Source organism: Humulus lupulus, chromosome 1 (genome assembly GCF_963169125.1).
Source record: "Humulus lupulus chromosome 1, drHumLupu1.1, whole genome shotgun sequence".
Classification (NCBI taxonomy): Eukaryota; Viridiplantae; Streptophyta; class Magnoliopsida; order Rosales; family Cannabaceae; genus Humulus; species Humulus lupulus.
The window spans coordinates 179,570,000-179,592,579 of NC_084793.1; the positions used below are offsets into that span (position 1 = coordinate 179,570,000).

Consider the following 22,580-nt stretch of genomic DNA (forward strand, 5'->3'; position numbering starts at 1 on the left):
CAGTTTTTTTTTATTTGGCTGCTTTAGATGTTTTAGTTGATTTGTCAATTTGATAAACAATCCAAAAAAAGACATTTGGATCAATGTTGGGTGCAACCTCAACATGAGATACAACCTTAGCAGCCCCATGTGCAACTTAAGCTCCAACAACTTCATGAAACTCATAAATTAAGTAAGTTGCTTATAATTACTTTGAAGGTTGAGTTAGTGGTGGCATTGATTGATAATAAGACTGCTTAAATTTTATAATTTGAATTTGAGATTGTTTAATTTGATTTAGGTTGCATATTAGGTTGTTTAAATTAATATAATTTAAAAATTAGATTATTTAAGTTGATTTAGTTATTGTAGGTTGCATATTAGGTTTGCTTAAATTACATAGCACGCAGCTTAAGTTGTTAAGTAATTTGCATAAGAGATTTTTCAAGTTACTTTAATGCAATATTGCATATTAGGTGATAAAGTTGCTCGATGTTGCATAATAATCTACTTAACATGTCTAAAAAGAACTGTTGAAGTTACATCTAAGTTGTTAAAATTACTGTAAGTTGCATTGGCTTGTATTATTATACACAGTCAGCCAAGGCATGCAGTCCATTCTGTCTCTAAAAGTTATATATATGTATATATATATATAATATTTATATTAAATGTATTGAAAACTTAATTCATTACTGTATCAAGCACCACCCTAATCGAGTACATGTAGAATATCAATAGTCTCCATAACCACCCAAGACAAAGATGTTGATGATAATGCAAGGGATCTCAGCATTTTGTATTGAAACAGAGCCTCGATTTAGAGGTAGAGTCAAAGCTAGAGTCGTGAGGCTCTTCCCCTAATCAAAACACAATCTCTCGAAGCCAACAAGTAAACCACCTCCAATACAGGACCTCTGCACCCCAGACAAGACCAAGCCCGAATTGCAGACGACTAGCACAATCGAGTATGAAATAGCTCCGGTGGCAGAGAGGAAGAGAACTGAGTTGGTCAATTTGAGTGCCAAACGACTCAAGCGAGTTGAGGCAAGGAAGAAGAGAGCGAAGACAGTAGCGTTGGCTGCGAGGATTAGGATCGAGTTCCAAAGGTAAGCTGAGAAGACCGTAAAACTATAATTTTTTTTTAAAAATGTAGAAGTGATTATAATCTTAGGACACCACATATTCGAATTTAAAATTTTAAAAAGCATAATGTATCAACTAAAATTTTATTAATCAAAATAAAACAATGATAAAATTATTATATTAAAAATAATTACTTCGTAAAATTTATATAAAAAAGAGAACAAGGCAATAATTAACTAAAAAGATGATCCAAAATGTTAGATTTTTTTCAAAGAAAAAGTGAATGCGCAAAAATACCCAATGAATTTAAAAAGTAGCATTTTTCCTTACGGCCAAATGTTATTTAAGACGGCCCTTGTACACACTTTCTCAGCAAGGTTTCCCTGCTGAAATATCCGTTACTCCTCAAGGTTCAGGCAGTGAAATATCCGTTGATCCAAAAATAATTACAAATTATTTGTTATTTTTTGGAGTTAATAAGAGAGCCTGCTTACAAGCGTTTTAGCCTTTAGTGAGCATTTTTCTGAACTCATCATTGGATTTTGGCTGTTCCTCATCCTTGTCCTGGGTTTCAGGTTTCTTTGAATTCAGATTAAGCGCAGCAACATTCCTAGGAACTGCGAATGTGTTTTTCCCTTTGAGCTGGATATGTTCAACTCTAGGCTTGCGGGCAATAGACTGTGGTGCATGAGGTGGGCCAGATTGTTGAGAGGAGTCAACAGAGTCTCTAGATGCAGAATCCCCAGCTGCATCGGTTCGTTCAGTACCTCGTGCTGCCATATCACACCACAGTGAGTGAGCGAGCAGAAACAATAAAAGGGGCACAAATCATTTGACAAATCACCTAATGTCAGATTATATCAAACTAATCTTACAGGGGAAGCCAGCACCAACCTATTTTGTTTGAGAAAAAATAAAACTGGACAATTTATCCGAAGATAAATAAAGGTCTGCACTGATTATAGCTAAAAGAAACAGAATCAGGCAATGATATAACTAACTTCAAGCACTGAACAATTATTTTAAATCAATGAATAAGAAAGAATCATCTCTATAAAGATGCAAATATTAAATTGCAGCTATGCATGTATTGAATTGTTTTTCAAAATTATATCTTCAAGCCATGACATGGATAATAATTGTTAGTGTATATATTTATTGGGAAATTCTAGGAGTGCCAGTTTAGCCCCTACTAGGGTGTTTCTTGTTTCCAGTATGTAGAGAAATTATAACCCAATTTTTTTATATGACATTATACATTACAGTTATTGCAGCCATCCCACCAGTTTTCAGAAAATTACAAATAATTTACGATGCCCAAAACAGGATTCAAACAGTCGATTGCACGCATGCTTTTTTTTATTATAAGCGTGCAACTAACAATTTTGAACTCTTATTTTCAGCATTATAAGGTACTTAGAATTTTTTTAAAATAGATGGGATGCCTACTATAACAATATACACCATTATATAAAAAAAATGGGTTATAAATGTCCCTACCGGTAAGGATAGGGGCTAAACTGGCAACGCTACCATAGAATTTCCCTTATATTTATATATAAAATAACATTTAAAATCATCTATATAAGCACTTTTCTTCTTCAATTATTTTTAAAACAAAACATCAGACCCACTATAAATAATTAAAATAATACTAGAGGGTCTTCTTCAGTCGTTAAGTTCTAATAGAAGCCACTTCATTCCAGATGTGGATCCTAAATACTTTTATAACGATAGCACAACTTTCAAAAGTTAGTCATAACCTAACAAAATAACCATTCAAACTGACCAACAGATATTTTTTAGTTGTCCTGATGGAATATAAGGAAAAACTTATTGGACTGTGCAGGATCTACATTTACCATGATGATGGCCCAACTACTGCAGGACATGCTTTCTAGTACACCCTACTTGCCTAAAAGCTCAAACGACAATATACAGCATGACAAAATAAATCCACTTGGCCTACCTAGCCTGCGTGGGAGATTTCTATCAGAGAGATCTCTTTTGCCACGCCTTGGTTCTGACCGTGCAATGCTCAGCTTTTTCCCAAGTAGAATCTCCTTGTTCTTTGATATAGCAGCAGTAAGGTGTGCATCATCTAAGAAATCCACATAAGCCAGACCCTTCAAAATAATAAATAAATAAAAGATATGAGAGAATTAACAAATACATCACCAATTGCGAGTGTTTGCTCTTTAAATTCGCATTTGGCCTTTTACACTGAGAAAATTCATAATGAAACATATGATTCCATTAATGTTAACAGTTCAATTGCTTTTTCATCAAACAGTGTATTAGATATAATTTATCTCTCCAATAAAATGACATCTATACTGGAATACTGAAACATTCAGCACTTACTATCCTTCCACAGGAGTCTGAATAATAGCGTGCACAAGGATAAAGAATATTTTACATGAAATATAAAACAGATCAAATAAATGAATGCAGAGATGGAAATAGATTGATATGTACTTTGGTAGGTTAATAGGTAGGCACATGTACTATTCATATTCATAGAGAAAGAGAGAGACCCTGGATTTTCCAGTAAACTTGTCACGTAGTATTCGGATACCAACAACTCCACCATCACTGAAAAATTTAGTCAGATCTTCTAAATTTGCCTGTAAAAAGTTCAAACTATGAGGATTACGCTCACAATCAACTCAACACTTACAAAGCAGCAGAAAATGAAATGTTCACTTGCCTTGAGGTTAAGATTGGATACAAATGCGGTGCACTGGTCAGTGTATATCCTTGCTTTCTCCTGGTTAGAGTCTTTAGATTGCTCCTCTTTTTTCCCACATGCTTCCTCTACTTCTGCTTTGGTCTCTTCCATCTTATGATTCTCAACTGAAATTGGCACCTGAGTTTTGCCCTTTGCGTGGACTTTGTTTAGATTTTGGACAGCATCTTTATGCCTCTTCGCTGGAGACTGCTCATGAGTTGTATCTGCGGTTTTCTTTCTCTTTTCTCGAGTATTCTTCTCAGAAATGCTTTCCCTCTCTGCCAATTTGGATTCTTCTCGTGATCTTAGTAACTGTAGTTCTTCCAGACGGGAAGTAACCTAAAAGAGGCAGGAACAATATTATCTTCTTTTATCACAATTTCTTCTGTATCATGCTTACACATTATTAATACTTGGGAGGAAAGTTGGAAGGTAATTAACACTAAATACTAACTATGAACACCCCATAAAACTATTTTTTTTCTCCCAAACATGGATACCTCCAAAAAAAATTAGACTAGTACTTATCTTCCAACTGGCAACAAAGAAAAGAATTTGTGTGTTTCAAATTCCATGCTTGCATTTCACATGCATTTATCTTCCAATAAGGTGCTATGTGAAAAACAACAATAGATGTTTAAAGAGGTTTGATTGCCAAACCTACATGCTTGGAAACACTAACAATGTACTTGATGTAAAATCAGGCTCAGAAATATGTTGAGGTAAAAAAATATAATGCTTGCATTTTCTTTCCATGTGTAGTTTTCCCTCTTTTGCTGGCATACATTTTTACCATATTATGTAAAAAAAAACTACTAATCGAATGAAAACAATGAAATCTTAATTATGAAGGAAAAAAAATCATGTCCAAATGGAATTTGTATTCCATTTCTCCTTACTTTTGATTCTAAATACTCATCTTGAAGATCCATATGCCTTTTAATAGAAAGAGTTCCAAATCATAACCTGTCTATTGTGAAAGTAAGCAATAATGCTTCCAAGGATAATGAGAAAACATACCTTTTGTGCTGCATGATCCAAATCCTCCAGTGTGCCAAACTCCCTTTCAAAGCGTAACCAAGCATGGCAGATATCCTGAATGGTTCTGTTTTTAGGAAGGGAAGGTATCATCTAATTCAAAATGCTTAATCTTTAAACGAAATGCTTATTTCCGATCAATATTTTGGGTTCAACAATCATTGCAAGAACTTAAACCAATACTTTCTATATGATGAAGCAAAGATCAAACCATCTGCTTCAAACTCAACGCACTTTTTAAAACCATCCACTGCCTATATTTATCCTCCACAACTAGACACCAACCCGATTTACATCCCACCCCACAACACCCAAAGCAGAAAAGTAAAAAATTTCCCCAGCTTATTCCTAACCTATTCTTTTATAGCTGTATATTTTTTCTCTCTTACAGAGGAACTAGCTATCAAAAAAAAAATGTAAAATGATAATAAATGGCTACCTCTGAACCAGTCCCAGGAAATCTTTTACTGTAGCATCTCTTATATATGGACCGAGCTTCCTTAATATGGCCCAACTCTTTTTCCATTGCTGTGTAACCTTCCCAGGCTTCCAACATTGGACCACTGAAAGTAAATGGCATATATAGTAGCAGATTTTAAAAAATAAGAACAATGTTTATTTAGCGAGCAAACAAAATGACTAAATGAGAATTAATTTATCAAACCAGATTTTAAGAAAAGTCTCCCATACTCCACGAGCTGCAACCAAATCTTTTCCCAGGGTTAGCTCTAAACGTGCCCAATAAGAATGTAGTCGAAGAAAAGCATCTGTGTTCTTCAGGTGTGGAGAGAGGTAATGTGATGCATGCTGAAAGTCATGAATTGTTCCAAGTTTAGGAAACATTACCACAAACTTAGCTAAATTACTTCAGCAGAACCATAGCAATACAATACTAGTTAACAACAACAAATATAGCCTGTTATAGCATTCATTGCACTCCCAAAAAGGCCGTATTATGCCTGCTTTTGTTAATTCTCTTATGCCAATGAATGTCTAGATTCCAGAAGGGATCCTGGTAAAATTTCAAATTGTATATTGTGAAGGCCCATGAAAATGCCCAACTAGAATTTCCCATTTCAACTTTCCTATGGCATCATAACAGTCACATTTTCCATCCTAATTAATGGTGTTCTCCACCTTGCTCAGAGGCCTTAGGCAAGTGATTTCTTTTTCCTCCTTTCCTTACATTAAAGCTATGTTCAGTAGGTTGATGATTTGAGAGGACCATAACGTGGATCACGTACATTTTTTTTTTTTTGGTTTGCGTAACCAAGTAAGGTTAAGAGGATTTAAGTTTGGTTATATAGGGCTAGAAGATCCTCATGATCTCTAATGATATTGTTGCATATTTTGAAACCATTATAGATCAATACAGATTCACAAGAGTTTACAGGTTCTTTCAATTGATCAAATATTGCAATCACCAATGATTGTAGTACTGGGAGGAGTAAAAAATATCATCCAGGGAAGCGAGTAAATGATAGCCTTGTATAAGGTTCACATATGCAAGGCATCATAAGAAGCAGCAGGAAATTAGTGTGCCTAGCAAGTACTGGGTTGCATTTGTGTGGCAAGTCAGCAATTTTGCCTTACATATGCTAGGAATATTCTGAGTATGAGAATGTGTGAATCCTGTTAGCAGTGGTGAGGAAACAAAACAAGAGTTAATCAAATGAGATGGGATGATGAAGATCTTGTATGGAACCAGGAAAGACTTGAATAGGTCATCACGGAACTGAATACAACAGGAAAGATAAAGGGCTTCTCATGAAATGGCTTAAAGGAGGTCTCGGGATCGAAAAACTTAAATAGAGTCATCATCAAACTTAAAGCAATAGGAAAGACAAAGGGTTTCTCATGAAATGGCTTAAAGGAGGTCTTGGGATTGGCAACTTAAAGGAAAGGAACAAAGCATTTCTTATCAAATGGCTTTGGCACTTCCCAAAAGGGAAGCAGTCCTTGAGGCATAATATTATAAAAAGTAGATATAGAACAGAGAAAAACAGTTGGGATACTTAGCAGGGGAAGAGAATGTCTTCAAAATGCTCTTGGAAGAGCATTGCCTCTATTTATAAAGAATTTCTGCAGTCGATCATGTTCAAGGTTGGTGATGGTGATGGTGGTGGTGATGGTGATGGTAAGAACATCCACTTTTGGGAAGACATGTTGCTTGGCCAGTTTTCTTTTGAACAATTTTCCCCATCCTTGCTAGATTATCAGTAAGAAAAAAATTGTATAAATGATTTTTACATTGGGGCGGAGGGATTGTAAAGCAATTTGAATCTGCACTTAATCAGACATATGAATGATAGAAAGGTTCCAAAGTCTACTGATTTTATTCACAGAATCCGAAATTTCAAATTATGCCCGGCTTTAAGAACATGGTCGGGAGATCCCTCAGAAACGTTTTCTTGCAAAACTGCTTTTAATATGTTAGTGGAAAATGCGTATAGTGGAGATTTCCCTAGGTTAAAATCTAAAAAAGCCCTATGCCTCCTATAGTGAAGGTGTTTAATTGGCTGTTGTGTTTGGAAAAAGTAAATGTTCATTTCTCTCTTCAAAAAAGGAGACCTCACTTTGTGCTGTCTCCAGGTTGGTGTGTCATGTGTAAGGAGAGTGGGGAAGACAATAATCATCTTTTTGTAAATTGCTCTTTCAAGTTTGTGGTACACATTCCTCAAAGAATTTAACATGCAGTGGCTCATTCGAAACAGCTGTAGAAGGTTATTAAATTACCATGGTAATGGACAAAACTATTATGGAGATGGGGTAGTGGCTTGGTGGGCAATATGGTTAAATGGAAATAAGAGAATTTTCTAAGGAATTAAAGGAGTTGCAGATTAGATGATAGAATCAATATTGGGTGGCAATATGGTTGTTTAATGCTAGGGAGTTTAAAGATGTTCCTTTCTCTGATTTAAATAGAGATTAGCATCACTTGTTGTAATTGTGTCTTTTTGTTTTCAGTAGAATCACTTCCCTACTTTTGCTTGTATGTTTGCTTTTACTAATACTGTAATACAAGCTGAGGTTTTGTTTCAGAAAAAGGAAAAAAAAAAATAGGAAAGACAATGTCAAGGATGTCTTCTCCAAGCAAGCACTGTTAAAATGGGTAGTATCGAACAAGAAAATTTTTAAAGTCATTGTTGCTAGCTCTCTGACAGCAAACAATGAGACAACATTTGATCTGTTCAGATTTCATGAAGTCCCTTAATGTAAATGATGAGCTCCCGTAAAAAGGAGGTTAGTTTTCCTTTTTCACACCATTTGTTATATCAAATGGGTAACTTTTCTTCTAAACTAGGCTCTCCACCTCACCATATAATATTTGGGGACCAAGAAATCATATCAGTTCCCATGTAGGTACCCAAGAGGGACTTGAGCCTCAAACCTTGTGGGAGCAAACCACATGTTTGACCATTTGAGCTATACCCCTCTTGAGCATACCAAATGGTAACTTCAAAACTGGAAGTTTCCACATGTTGATCTAGGTATCTGAATAAACTCTTTAAGAACATGTATTATCAAGTATTTCCCCATTTCAAAATATTAAAGTATATCCCCCACTGTTAAAATTGACTTGATCAAGTCAATTGAACCGAGGTCCTGAAGCAGCCTTGTGGCAATCTGAATTTTTTTCCCAACAAAGTTATGCATTGGGGTGTTCATTGGACAAGTTGGTCGGGTTATAGAGGATTTTTACCGGTCCAATGTGAAAGTCGGGTTGGCATATGCCAACTCGTAACCCGCCCAACCCGACTTTATTTTTTTTTAATTTAGTTATTTTGCTTGTTTAATTATTAAATATGATTTTATAGAGTAACATTATTAAAGACTTGGAGATAAACAAAAAATAGAGATACTTTTTCTTATAAACTAGTTTAAATGTACCATAAAAGCAATACATTGAATTAATTGTTAAAATTGTTTTAATTATGAAAAAATATTCATTGAATTAATGGAATCAACATTGAACATTCATCCTCAAAATAAATAATCATAATGCCATAATGTTATTTTGCTTGTTTAGTTATCTGTTTTAATATAAATTAATTGTATACATGTAATTTTTTAAAATATATATATATTAATTAGGCAGGTCGGGTTACATTGGGCGGGTTGGAACCGATTTCAGACCCGACAAATGTAATAATTGGACAGGTTAAAATATTCTTGGGTTGCGTTTTTCATCAGTTTTTTCTATTTGGTTTGGACAGTTTATTCGGATTGAACGGGTTGTAAAAAACTTTGAACACCCCTAGTTATTCATTAGAAAGTCAAGTAAGATTTGGACAATCAAGCGAATAATGGTAATCATAACCATGAAACAAGAAGAAGAAAATGCTAGGCACCCAAGAGTTAATAAATAAAATGGGGAGTGTGGAAGATTTTCTAGAAGTGAGGTATATTTTGTAATTAAAAAAGTAGATGGTTTTGGGAAGTGTAAGAGTCTTTCTAGATATATTGAGTATATTTAAATAGTGCAAGAGTGATTGAAAGAGGAGAATCTATTGTATGAATTTGGATAGTGCAAGAGTGATTGAAAGGGGAGAATCTATTGTATGAATTTGGATTAACAGTTGTTGCTCTTAGGGAGAGGGGTGGTCTCTCGAATCACTTACACAGAGCGAAATTTTTTTGTTATTATCTTCTATTATGTGTTCATTGTTCTGCTATTGTTTTCTAGTTTGTGTGTAAATTTATGTGGGACCTAACAATGGTATCAGAGCATCAATCTTGGCCATGGTGGAATAAGTTTTGGAAGCTTCAAACACTCAAAGACGAAGGGAGAATCGTTTCATACATGGAGCCAACAACTTGATAAAATCAATCTCAATATGAGTCGAATTTCTACTATATTAGATATGATTAACTATGTCCATTCTAAATTGGAACGACTATGCATACCGAGACTTTCATCGTGACAATGGGCAAAGCTTCTCGCTGCAATAGTGGAGATGTTGAAATACTTCAAAACCAATCCTCTTCCAAAGAAATATTAGCAAAATCACTTATGTCAGAGGAGACAACAGTGAAACCATCCGAACCACCATTAGTGAGTGGTTGTTGACACTATTATCATTCTCAACTGCACGATGGTGACCCAGAGTTGGAAAGGGAGATGAAGATGTCGCAAGCATTTGACACATTTTTCTGCTCTTATCACTCTTTGTGACACATTAAATTGGAACAGATGAAGAGCCAAGCCCAAAACGTTGGACAACCTAACCAAACCTACAAACTAGTTGCCAGAAATCCAAAAGGAGTTCTAGGTTTACGATCTCTCACTCACAAACACCACAACCATCAAAGTCCACAAGCAACAAAGAACACAATGTCTTTAGACTTGACAGGAGAGTACGCAAACGTGGTGGTCACGACAGCATTGAATGATGCGAAGGGAAGGCAAAGGGGGTTTTGTTTACCAAGCATGGTTGTTTTGTCCATAAGAGATTCTGGGGTTGGCTGGATTTTTTACAAGGGAAGAACATTGGACCATTTAGTTATTGTCGACTCTCAGAAGAAGTTTATGGTGTATCAGTCAAAGGGAATGGTTCAGTTTATGTTTTTGGTCAAGGGAGAAAGAAAGCAGTGGAGTACGAACAATGGCCAACAACAAGATCCTTTGCAAGCTTGAAAATTTCAGCAATGAATATCACTCAGTTATTAATTTATATTTCTAATCAGAGTTGTTGACACCGTTTTTCGTCAACTTGAGAACATAAGAACATGGATTCAAGAATAGAGACATGATAAATAAATAACACCATATTTTATAGTGATTTAACCTAAAAAAAAATGACATACATCCATTTAGGCACTTTTATTGATATTTAAGTTTGAAGAACCATAGTTTCCAACGAACTTACGTTGTCGGTTGATCTATAGTCCTCCTTCACTTTTACATTACAGGATTGTTTATACAAGAATGAAATTTCGGCATTATGAATTGCCTCGTTTGTTTTTATCTCATATCCTCTTATTTATAGTGAGGAAATTAGGGTTACATATAAATCATGGGCCTAAGTTATTGGACTTGGCCCATAAATAATTATAACATTATAATAACACAAATATAATTGTATTTTGATAAATAACGACTCTGTACTCCTTTGTTAATTCTGTTATCGTAGACAGTCTGTCTTGAACGAAATGTCATAAAATAACCAAGAGACACGGACACGTCTCTGTTAGCAAATTACCACCTTCTTGAGCGAACATGAGTTGAAGAATATGGCTAGGCGACCAAACCCCTTCTGTTAGCATTTGCTGGTTTACTTTGTGCTTTGTGAGAACAATAATGCAATTAGTCAAGGCTCTACGATCAGGCATCTCAATTAGCGTCTTGCAGGCACTCATGAACGAACAGGAACAGGAGTGTGTTACTGGGCGACCAGAATCCTCCTATTAGCGTGTGATGGCTTACCTTGTGCGAACAGATATAGAAGAACCTCTCTTGTGCGAACAGAGGAAGAAGAACCTCTCTTGTGCAAACAGAGGTAGAAGAACCTCTCTTGTGCGAACAAAGGTTGAAGATCTTCTCTGTCTTGTGCGAACAGAGGTAGAAGAACTTCTCTATTAGCACATGATGACTTCGTATAAACGAACAAGCACACTATCCTTGCATGTTAGCGCATGCATGCCATGCTTGTTTATTTGTGTAAACAAGCATGCTATAAGTTCTGTTCATCTTTCCTTTGAAAGAAAAAACTAGCAAGTCCGAGATCATTAATATTGTTATTCTATGACACGTCATCATGCCCAAAAAATGGGTATAACAAGAGTAAGACAAGGTGTCACACTGTACTTTGCAATTCTTAGTGGGTTTTGACGGAAGGCATTAAGTGACCACTCAAGTTTGACTTGAGCAAGTACTTGCATGTTGCTACCACGTACTATCACAAGAAATTAACAAAAAGAGGCAATATATATCTATTCATATTTATCCACATACTTTTGCTTTTGAGTGGGTCATGGTCTTGGGAAGAAATGGATGCTAGTGGGTCTGCTTTAACAAAACATATTTTTCCACTAGTTGCCTCTGAGCCAGTAACATTGGTATTAATGGTCATGAATGTCTTTTATGGAATGCCAATGAACAACATTAATGGCTTTACTTCTTCACCTTGAGGACAAGGTGAATTTTGGGCAGTCAGTAATGTTAGGCACCCAAGTAACAATAAATAGAAATAAATTATGTAGTGGGGAGTGTGAAAGATTTTCTAGGAGTTATATTTTGTAATTAAGATAGTAGATGGTTTTGGGAAGTGTAAGAGTAGTTCTAGAAATATTGAGTATATTTAAATAGTGCAAGAGTGATTGAAAGGGGAGAATATATTGTATGAATTTGGACTAGGATTTGTAGCAGGTTCTTTGTATTTGTATCTGTTCTGCTAGCGTTTTCTAGTTTGTGTGTAAATTTATTTGGGACCTAACAGAAAACACTTGACAAATTAAAATAACATGCATAACTAACAAGGAATACAGCAAGCCAACAACAAAAGATTTACCCTTAATTCCAATTAGTCTAAACAATTAGAAGTGAAGCACAAATAAGATATAAGACAAACCTGAAATGTTTTCCTTACTAAAGAATAATCGACAACATCCTCAACTTCACTACCGAGCAAGATTCTTCGCCGCAAGCCATCTACCCGAGTGAGGAATAAATCCAGGTACTGACCAAAATAGGTACCAAAAATGAAACATTCACGTCCAGAAGCATTATAAGAATGAGGAACAGCCAACAGTAAATTAATTAAAGCATAGCAAAATCTGTACCTCGTCAAGAGTGGAAAAAGTGCATTGCAAGGCCTTCTCAAATACCTAAATTGAACAAGCAAAATCACCCACTTAAGAAGATAAAAGGGGAAACACAGAAATTTTTAGCGAAGAACGCAATAAAATTTGGACATTACAATTCTTAGAACCAAATTTCTAGGAAGCATATGTGTGGAATGCTAAAAAATGGCTATAATATTCCTCCACAAACAATAAATAAATAACACACAGACCAGCTAGTAACTTATTTCATCGATAAAAACATTAAACAGGAAAATCAAAAATTGAACAGTTTTCTTCATTAACTTTCAAAGAGAAATATAATCAAACAGAGGAGTACTAGTACAAGATCCAACACATACTGCAGCAATTTCCTTTTCAGGGGCACGACTGCGTTCCAAGTAGAGCAAATATCGAACCCAAAGTTGTCCAACCCAGGGACAATTTTTTATGGCCCTTGAATAAACTTTGCTTATGATACTGCCAACCTAAAGAAATGAGAATTAAAAAATTTTAACTAGAATCAAATTACAGCCATAAAAAATAAAAATGGTATAGTTACAAGAAAAAAACCTTGAAGGTCTTATCCAAATAGCGAGTATAGTCAAGCCATAGATCACTCGATACAGGAAAGTCTGTAATAGCACGTTCATACAGAACTTGAACACGTGCTGGATTTCCAGAAGATTGCTCAAATTTCAAGTAATTCTGCAGGATGAATGAATATCTCTTAAAACATAGAATGGAAACAGATAAAAAAAATAATTCAGAAAATAATCAAAATAGTGGCTTTATTTTTTCCTTGCAAGAGGATAGAAAAAAATATTCTTCCAAAGCAAGACTGTCATTTCCTTTTTTTTTATGCAAGAACCCCTCTCCCCTTCCACACACTTTTGCACCAAACCACTCGAGCTAGCCCCAAGTGTAGCAGCAAGACTATCATTTCTAAGGAGCACAAATTTAATTAAACCTAAAAAAACAAAGTAGGTAAAACCAGTTGTTGCTTTTCTATCTGTTACTTCAAAAGTAGCTGCTTCAGCTTCAGCCAGGATAACAAGATGGTTAGAAATCCTTTATTTTTGCAATCCAACTGCTCTTTTGATTTGCATTAAAAAAAAAAAAATCTCAATCAAACCAATAAATTTTATATCCAAACATTTATGCACCAAAGTATAATGAACCATATAATCAAACTAGCAGCTCTATGTATTTTTTTGCCTTGCAGGGGTAGACTGTTAGGCCCCCGATACATTACACATTCAAGAGGAAACACACAAAACGCCACTTAAATAATTGTCGTAGTTGTAATTACGGTATGGGTCCTTGTTGTGTTTTTAAGTCCTGGCCGGATGAGTCCAGCTGTCATTCTTTGAGTCCCTAGTCTTAAGGGATCACCTCTAAATGTATAAATAGCTGGAAAAGCTATTGAGAAGGTGTGGGAATTATTTGTGTAAAATAGAGTTTCTCTCTTGTGGAGTTTCCAAGTGACTCGAACTATGTGGATTGGTTCGGTATCTGTAATCCTACTTTGCTATCAATATAGTCAGCACAATTGTTTCAAACTCAACTTGTGCCTACCATAGACAATATTTTTATTGTTGGATAGCAAGAATATACTTTCTAAAGAACACAGCTTTAATTAGTAACCTTTAAGAAAAGTAAAAGCAAAACCCGAACTTTTATATAAAATTATTCTAAAAATAAATGTACCATGTACTCTTGGAATCTTTCTGTGTCAGCTTTATCCTGAGTAGAAATCTTTTCTTCGAGATTAACACGAGCGTTATACACATCCAATGCCTTCTGGTATGCTGAGGCAACATGAGAAGACACCCCATCCAAGTCACCAGATTGGATATCAGCCATACTTCCCTGCTCCACCTCCCAAACCTTGTAAGCAAGAAGTGTTGACCTCATATTTAAATGAGGGACAGACAACTGACGATGGAATATACTTCGAACACGCTGGATTTGCTTTTCTTTTGCCTGCAAATTTAAGATGTTACTCCCTAGACAGATCCCAGGAGAATTCTTATTTTACTAGAATTTCTGTGCATCCCACAAAATTTCCTAACCAAACCAAACAAGAGTAAGCAATGAAAGAACAAAGTAAGAAAAATAAATACCAATTTGAAAAAAAAAAAAACACAAAACAAAAAAGCTTTGACACTAGCATTTTATAACGCATTTAGTTCTGAGGCGTGGGAAAAAAATATCAAAACCTATGATTTTGCAGAATCATTCGACATCTACACCTTTATTAATGAAATATGGAAGCATTCGATTTGTAAGGTTTTGAAACATATTTGACATGGATTTGAATTTAGGAACTTTGTTTTAGTTGTATTAACATTTATCTTGGGATTTCTTTTTCTTTTTTTATTAAAAAAAAAGGTTCTGTTTGTATTAGATTTTTGTGGGCCACTACAATCAGTTTAGAAAACGAAAAACAAAAAGTGAAAATGTAACTTCTATTCTGCACTAATTCTATCCTAGGCTACTAAATTTTTATGTTTTTCAAATTTCTATTCAGTTTTTCAAACTTTGTCAGCTTTCTTATTATGTGGCTTTTTATGAACTAAGCTAATGTTATGTTTTAATAATATAAATATATATTTTTTTTATTTTATGATTTATTTTAATATCATTTGAAACTTGCACCACTTTCACCTCGATCCAATTTGAAACCTACTTCAACTCGACCGAGGAAATCGACTGTAATCCCGATATAGTTTTTTAAACCTTGCTACCAAATTGTGTTGTCACTACAATAACTAACTCAACCAAGAACTGAAACATGCATAAAGAAAATTTTCTCAGTACAAGTTAAATACACATTACAACACCTTAAATTATCAAGAACCAGAACACTAAAGATAAGATACAAAAGGTTTTCTTTAATAAGAAGCCAAATTTGTAATATAGAAAGGAACTAAATTTATTAATGAAAATGGAAATATAATTTTCAATGAAATTATAAGTCAAGACGTGATGAAAATGAAACATAATCCAAGCAATCTTAAACCAAGAACATAAAGACAATTAGTAAGTTTTAACCTGAATATCACTCTCATTGATAGCATGAACAATAGCTTGCTCAAATTCCCTATATGCTTCCCATATCTTACTTCCTTCAGAAATATGCAAACCAGTTGCTGTAAGAGCACGCTCGAATAGATCTCTTGCCTTGGAGATACCAGCAGGTGAACATTCTCGTACCGAAGCATCGTATTCTTGAATGAAATCTAAGTAGTCAGACCAAAGAGAGGCGGACTACATCAAAAGTAATGCAGTTAATCGTTAATTCTCAAATAAATATGTCAATCTTTGAGAAGGGGGTTTATATAACTACCATACTAAGGAGAAGTAAAACAGCTAGCAGGCTAAAAATGTTACAAGTAAAACCTTTCTCGTAGATTGCATAACTAACACTTAATTGAAACTACAAGGTAAAAGAACCCTCACACAACAAGTATGAGAAAATAAAAAATAAATACAGCCCTACAATATAAGGATCTAGCAAAGGACCTTTGAAAGGAAAACATGCTAAATCTATCTATTCAACTTATCAAATCAAAGGGCAAACATTGTCCTGTATTTATATACATTGACATAATCACATTTTATTTACTTTGGACTGTTATGATTATCATTGGTGATGTAAACTAAACAAATATAAAAGTGACTGCTATACCTACATATTTACTATATATATATGGGCACCACTATAGTAGTGATTATTTTTTTTGAAAAACTATAGTAGTGATTATTATTTTTGGTACATAAATAAACTACAACTCTAACATTTTTACATGACGGTATATAATGTAGTTACAGCCCTCCCACAAATTTTCAGAAAATTCCAAATAATTTAGAATGCCGAAATTAAGATTCAAACATTTGATGCAAGCGTGCTTGTTTCAATATTTATACACGTGTGCAATAAGCTATTTAAATCATGATTTCGATATACTAAATTATCTGAAATTTCTTAAAAATTTGTGAAAAGTCTCTTATAATTATATTATAACTATATTATAAACGATCATGTAAAAAAAACTATATTATAGACCGTCATGTAAAAAAAAAAAAAATTGAGTGACAACTTATACATTCACCAAAAAATACTAAAAATATCAATCACTGTCCAAAAATTTTCCTATACATAGAGAGAATTAATAAAGACAAATTTAATCCGATTGGATCGACAAGGACCAATACTAACCAGATAATCGGATACTCCTCGCTCATAAAGCTTTTCAATTGCAGGAAATGCCTCAGTTCTGAGCAATAGAATAAACATCAAGATATTAACAAATAAACAAAAACAAAATCTAAATAAAACGCAGGGACATGCACATATGACAAGTATCTCTAAATGCATATACACCTATCAGAAAGTGAAAATATAAACAAATTCAAAACGAAATTGGAAATGAAAAATAACGAAAATAAGGAAAATGGCATGCATCACCCTGTGATAAGAGAAGATTCATCTCTAGCCCATTCCTGCCACATAACTGGGATCAAAGGGAAAAGGTCACTCATGGCTTCTCTTGCTCTTCTCAGCTTCTCAATGTCACCCATTTTCCTAAGAAGGTTTATGTACTGTAAAGCATTGACAACATAAACTCAGAAAAACAAACTAGAAAACGAAGCAGTGAGATTCCACAAGAATTTACAATAAAAAAACCAAACTCTTATAATCAGACCGCGGTATTCCAAAGGTCAATATTTTCTAGTTCTGCTTTTCCTTTCCAGGTAATTCTAGGAAACCAAACAGAGTAATAGCCATACAGAGAAAGAGAAGGGTGCAAAAATGAATGAAGTACCTGAACATGAGAGTCGTAGTTGGAAGGATTGGTTGAGAGCTCGGTTTCCAGAGTTTGAAGCTGGAGGTTGTCCTGGGCTTCGTCATCATCGGAGTCGGAGCCGGAGCCGGAGTCCGTTTGAGGGTTTTGCTGAGCCATGTCCAGCATGGGTTCGTCTCCGTCAGTTGGCAGCTGAGGTTTTAAGGTTAGGGTTTCCTCCTCCATTGCTAATTAATATTTTCCCTTAGTCTTCTTCACTTCACTCACTTCTCTTCGCCAGAATCTGCAAAGACATAAGGGTTAGAAACCAATTTCGGAAGAAGAAACGTGGAAAATAAGGGTTAGAATTTTTTTTTTTTTTTCAGTAAGGAATTCCAATGTGAGGTAGTACCACTAGATCTCTTGGTTGTACACTTCAAAAAGACTTCGACAAAGAATCCCTCAGGCCCCAACTTTTCATGAGAGTTGCAAATTACTCCATGATATTTGCATTTTTGTTAGCTTGTCCCATTCAAGTAAATTTTGTGCCAAATTTAGAAAAAAAAAATAAGTTGATATTATTTTTGGCCCAATATTTATAATTGTGCTATCATGCACAAGATTTAAATTAACACAAAAAAAATTAATAATTCATTTAATATTTATTAAGAACATACAAAAATTAATTTTTTTAATTATTTTTTATTATCCAAATTATAAATTCTAAGAAATTTGTCATTAAAAAAATATATAAAGTTGGTTATTAATTGTCAACTGCTAATCTATAGTAATTAGTGGCAATATAGTAAATAAAAAAGTATCATTTATTAATGTGTCAAATTTGGCTCATGTTATACTTTGTACCAAATTTAGCACAATTTTTAGCATGTGTCAATTTTGGCCCCCACTTTTTGGAACACCACTGGAGTCATATTTTTTATAAGATGTGTTAAATATAGCATTGCACCAACTTTTTGGCACTCCATTGAAGATGCTCTTACAACACTAAATATCATTTGCCCTACTACCGCCAAAACACTATATTTTCCTTTATTTTTTTAATAATTATAAATATATATTTAGTGAGCTTTTTAGGTAGGGGTACCACTTTTGTTCTTGCTGAGTAGCGTTTTCTAATTTCAGTACTTAGAAAAATTATAATTAATTTTTTTTGTATGATAGCGTACATGATAGTTATAATAGTCATCCCACCAATTTACAATACCGAAATCAGGGTTCAAATAGTCTGTTTTCCACGGGTATAAAAAAAATTAGGCATGCATGCAACTATCTATTTGAACTCTGATTTCAGCACCGTAAATTATTCAGAATTTTCTGAAAATTTGCGAGATGCCTGTTATAACTATAATGTATGACATCATGCAAAAAAAAGTTATAATTTCTCCAATTACCAAAAATAGAAAATACCCCTACAATAGGGGCAAAAGTGATGCCCCTACCTAAGAAAATTCCTATATATTTATTTGTATTACTCTATATTTGTATCATTCTTAAAAAAAACTACCATTCTAACTTTTCATTTTTCCCATTGTGCTTAACTATATATAAGCATATACTTTATAAATTAATATATTATAACCATATATATTATATTTTTTTACTAAATTAATATATACATTATTGACCATCGATATAGTCAACGACACAGAGTCAAAAAAACGATATGAGTAAGAGAATTGAATTTAAGGATGTATACGACACCAGGATTGATAATGACCTACGTCCACTTAGTGTTTTATTAATGTAGAAGAACTCCAGTACCTGCGATCAGCGAACAAAGGTTCACCGAGTTTCACAAGTCATGAAGATAAAAACAGATACTATGTATAAAATCACTATTTCTCTCTTAATACAAATTATTGTGTGTCTCCTAAATGAATCCTATGAGTCTTATTTATAGGCTCACGAATATACATATGGGCTTATAGGTCATTCTTAACATGCCCTACAAGCATAATAAAATAAGAATATAAATTACATCGATTACACTTGAATTAATAAATATTCCTGAAATATCTAACTTATAATTGTTTCTAAGCATTTGTCTCGGTCCTACGAGCAGCTCTGATCGTATACTTCTTATCACCTTCTTTTCCTGTTGCTCAGCATATTTCTTGCGTCTATCGAGCAGCTCAATTTCTTCTAATACTCTGGTCGTCAATCGACCAGTCCTTCATTAATAACTAGTCACGTGATGTTCACATGCCTCTTTAACATGCCACGTCATCATGCAAATATTTGGGAAACATTTGCCCCCCAAGTTTATTTTAATGTGAACAATATTTAATAAACTTACTCGACCAGAAACTTGTTGACCGATCACATCCAACTGTACTTACTTTCTCGAAAAAGGTAAGTAATTATGATCTTTTCAGTTTTCCAGGAACGATTTGACGGTTATTGCAGTCTCCCATACATTGAAACCTTATTTTCATCATTACTCGTCAATAGTATCCCGATCAATATAAATATGAATCTCCTCACTCCTTCTCATTGTTGCCCAAACTTTCTCACTCTTCAAGAACTCTCAAAACTCTCCCAAAAACCTTTAAGCGTTTCTCAATGCAATCTGAAGCGTTTGGAGCAATTTAGAGCAATCTTTCTGCGATTTCTTCAACAATCTTCACTTCAAGTAAGTTTTCAAACAAACGCTTTGGATTTTGTAGCAATTTACCTGCATTTTGGCTGTGATTCTTCTATGTTTTTAACTGTTATTCGATGTTCTTGGCGAGTTTCTGAGTAGATCGGTTTTAGGCTAAACATACATAGAAATATTATGCTAAAATATGCATTTTAGGTCATTTATTGCATATGACAATGTTTAGGAAAAGTATTTGTGTAACGCCCTACTACCTTAGAGTCGTTACCATGTGAGTTATAAATGTGTCATTAGCTTGCTAATCGAGGTTTTAGGTTAAAAAGTGTGATTAAGTTGAAATAAAGACTTATTTGACAACAATGAATATACAGATTTGGACATTCATTAAAATCACAAAAGTTATACATTTGGGATCCCAAAATACTGTTTAGAAAATGTATTACAACTCAAAAATATAAATACGTTCGACCTAAGCGACAGAGAAAATCATTACAATACATTTCCCAAAATAACCCCGGCTGTGGCAGCCAAGTAGGTCGGACATGTACACGTCGCTTCACCTTCTCCAACTCATGGTTGGTCGACCTTTCCCTTGCCCTTACCTACACCATAGAGCACCCGTGAGCTGAAGCCCAGCAAGAAAACTCAACGTATAAAAATTCACATATCAATCCACAACATGCAGCAAAACAGTCAATAGACTAAACACATAGCGGCCTACACCGACCTAGGTGCTTTACCAGGCCGTGGGTTCGCGGTCTTCATCGAGCGGGTGGATACAACACCCTTGGAGGGTCTCGCCCTAGCGAACTGCACTCAGCGTGCTTAACACCGATCCCGACCCCTTGCCGTACCCGACCTTCATCGTTCACTCATAAACATGCATAACACAGCATAGCACTCACAGATATTCACACATATATTAAACACAATTAATAGGGCCATGCCCTGAAACATAAATAATAAGGTCATGCCCTGCTCTACGAGCACAAACAATTTTCTTTCCTATGTCCCGAGCTGACAAATCAATGCGATCCCAAGCATGATTCTCTAACCCAAGCTTTGACGTAAACCTGGTCACAACCATCCATAATAACAATCCATCAAGCCTTAAACCAAATAAGAACTTCGGAATATTATTCTAGCCTTCAGGACCTTGAATTCTACTAAACCGAGTAGTAAAACCCTTCCCGAGCCTTAACATTTGGGTTCCTGAGCTTAAAACCTTCATTTGCCATTTTCCTTATTTTGAGCCGCAGCCCGCCCCCTAGGGTCGTGACACGCTACTAGTCAGATAGCAAAGCTCTCTCTACTGAAGGACCTTGAATTCTACTAAACCGAGTAGTAAAACCCTTCCCGAGCCTTAACATTTGGGTTCCTGAGCTTAAAACCTTCATTTGCCATTTTCCTTATTTTGAGCCGCAGCCCGCCCCCTAGGGTCGCGACACGCTACTAGTCAGATAGCAAAGCTCTCTCTACTGAAGGACACGGGTCGCGCGCACTCCATGCCCTGTGCCGCGGTGCCTGGGCAATCTCAGAGGCTCCCCAAGCCTCTTCGCACACACGAGCCACAGCGCCTGTAGAACAAGGTCGCGGAGCGAGCCCCAGAAACCAAGTTTTTCTACTGCATTTTCCCCAAGCCTAAATCACTAATTCACACCCTAAACATTATTTAAACCTAGAATCCTCAACCACACAGCCTAAACATCACAACAATTTCAGAAATAGTTTCATATCCTCACCAATCATTCAAAACCAAACTAAAGTCCAACTCTCAAGCAAGCTTTCAGTTTTAGAAGAATTAAACAGAAAACAAATCAAATTTAAACCCTTACCTCTGTGATATCTTCAACCTTTAGTTGATTCCCAAACACCTCAGCCTCCAAACCTTCAATTCCTTAGCCTAAAGTCCTCAAAAATTCCTCAAACTTCCAAGCACCTTGAGAGGGAGAGGAAACCGTGAGAGAGAAAATAAGATGGTTGGCAGAGTTTTGTTTTGTTTTCTTTTGGGTTTCCAGAATTGTGTTGGCTAAGTCTAATCCCAGTTGCCTAAATCCAAAAATACCTAAAATTCCCTCAAGTCTATCCTATTCCTTTAGTCCCATCAAGGGCAATTCCATCATTTGCCACATCCCACTAAATCTTCTAGTGTTCCTATAATTCCCCATTTAATCCCTGACACACTTAAACAAACATTAAATCAGTATCAGTTACCTAGTAATCCTCGAGCACATACTTTATCCACAACATACCCCTAGGCTCCTCTCGAGCCGGGTATTCGACCCGGTTGTGACCATTTAGCTATTCCGCTCCCTAGGACCGTCTCGGATCACACATTACAAATATATCACCACAATCTTGTGGTATTAATCACAACACACATATATATTACATTTATGCCCTCAATGGGCTAAAATTACAAATATGTCCCTAATAACCAAATTGGGCCCACATGTATATTTAATTCACCTAAATATGCATTTCTAATCACATAATCATTTAATTCACATATTAACATAATTAAATTAATTATTGCCCTCCTAGCATACTAATC

At 35.0% G+C, this 22,580-nt stretch overlaps 1 protein-coding gene across 2 annotated transcripts; it reads right to left on the reverse strand.

Moving 5' to 3' along the window:
* Positions 1–1,370: 1,370 nt before the first annotated feature.
* On the reverse strand, positions 1,371–17,923 carry LOC133800931 (uncharacterized). Of its 2 annotated transcripts, XM_062239048.1 has the most exons (17): positions 17,819–17,923; positions 17,449–17,710; positions 17,091–17,224; positions 16,842–16,899; positions 15,674–15,889; positions 14,327–14,602; positions 13,190–13,324; positions 12,979–13,104; positions 12,617–12,661; positions 12,406–12,513; positions 5,499–5,641; positions 5,274–5,397; positions 4,817–4,891; positions 3,776–4,135; positions 3,603–3,692; positions 3,035–3,191; positions 1,371–1,838 (listed from the first exon to the last, which is right to left on the reverse strand). In XM_062239048.1, the coding sequence occupies exons 2-17, from the start codon at positions 17,650–17,652 to the stop codon at positions 1,567–1,569; spliced, it is 2,523 nt and encodes an 840-aa protein (XP_062095032.1). In that variant the 5' UTR covers positions 17,653–17,710; positions 17,819–17,923; the 3' UTR covers positions 1,371–1,566. The 2 variants fall into 2 exon arrangements, with proteins under 2 accessions (XP_062095032.1, XP_062095039.1); XM_062239055.1 differs by lacking the exons at positions 1,371–1,838; positions 17,819–17,923 and having other exon boundaries at positions 3,083–3,191; positions 3,544–3,692; positions 17,449–17,809.
* Positions 17,924–22,580: the final 4,657 nt, after the last annotated feature.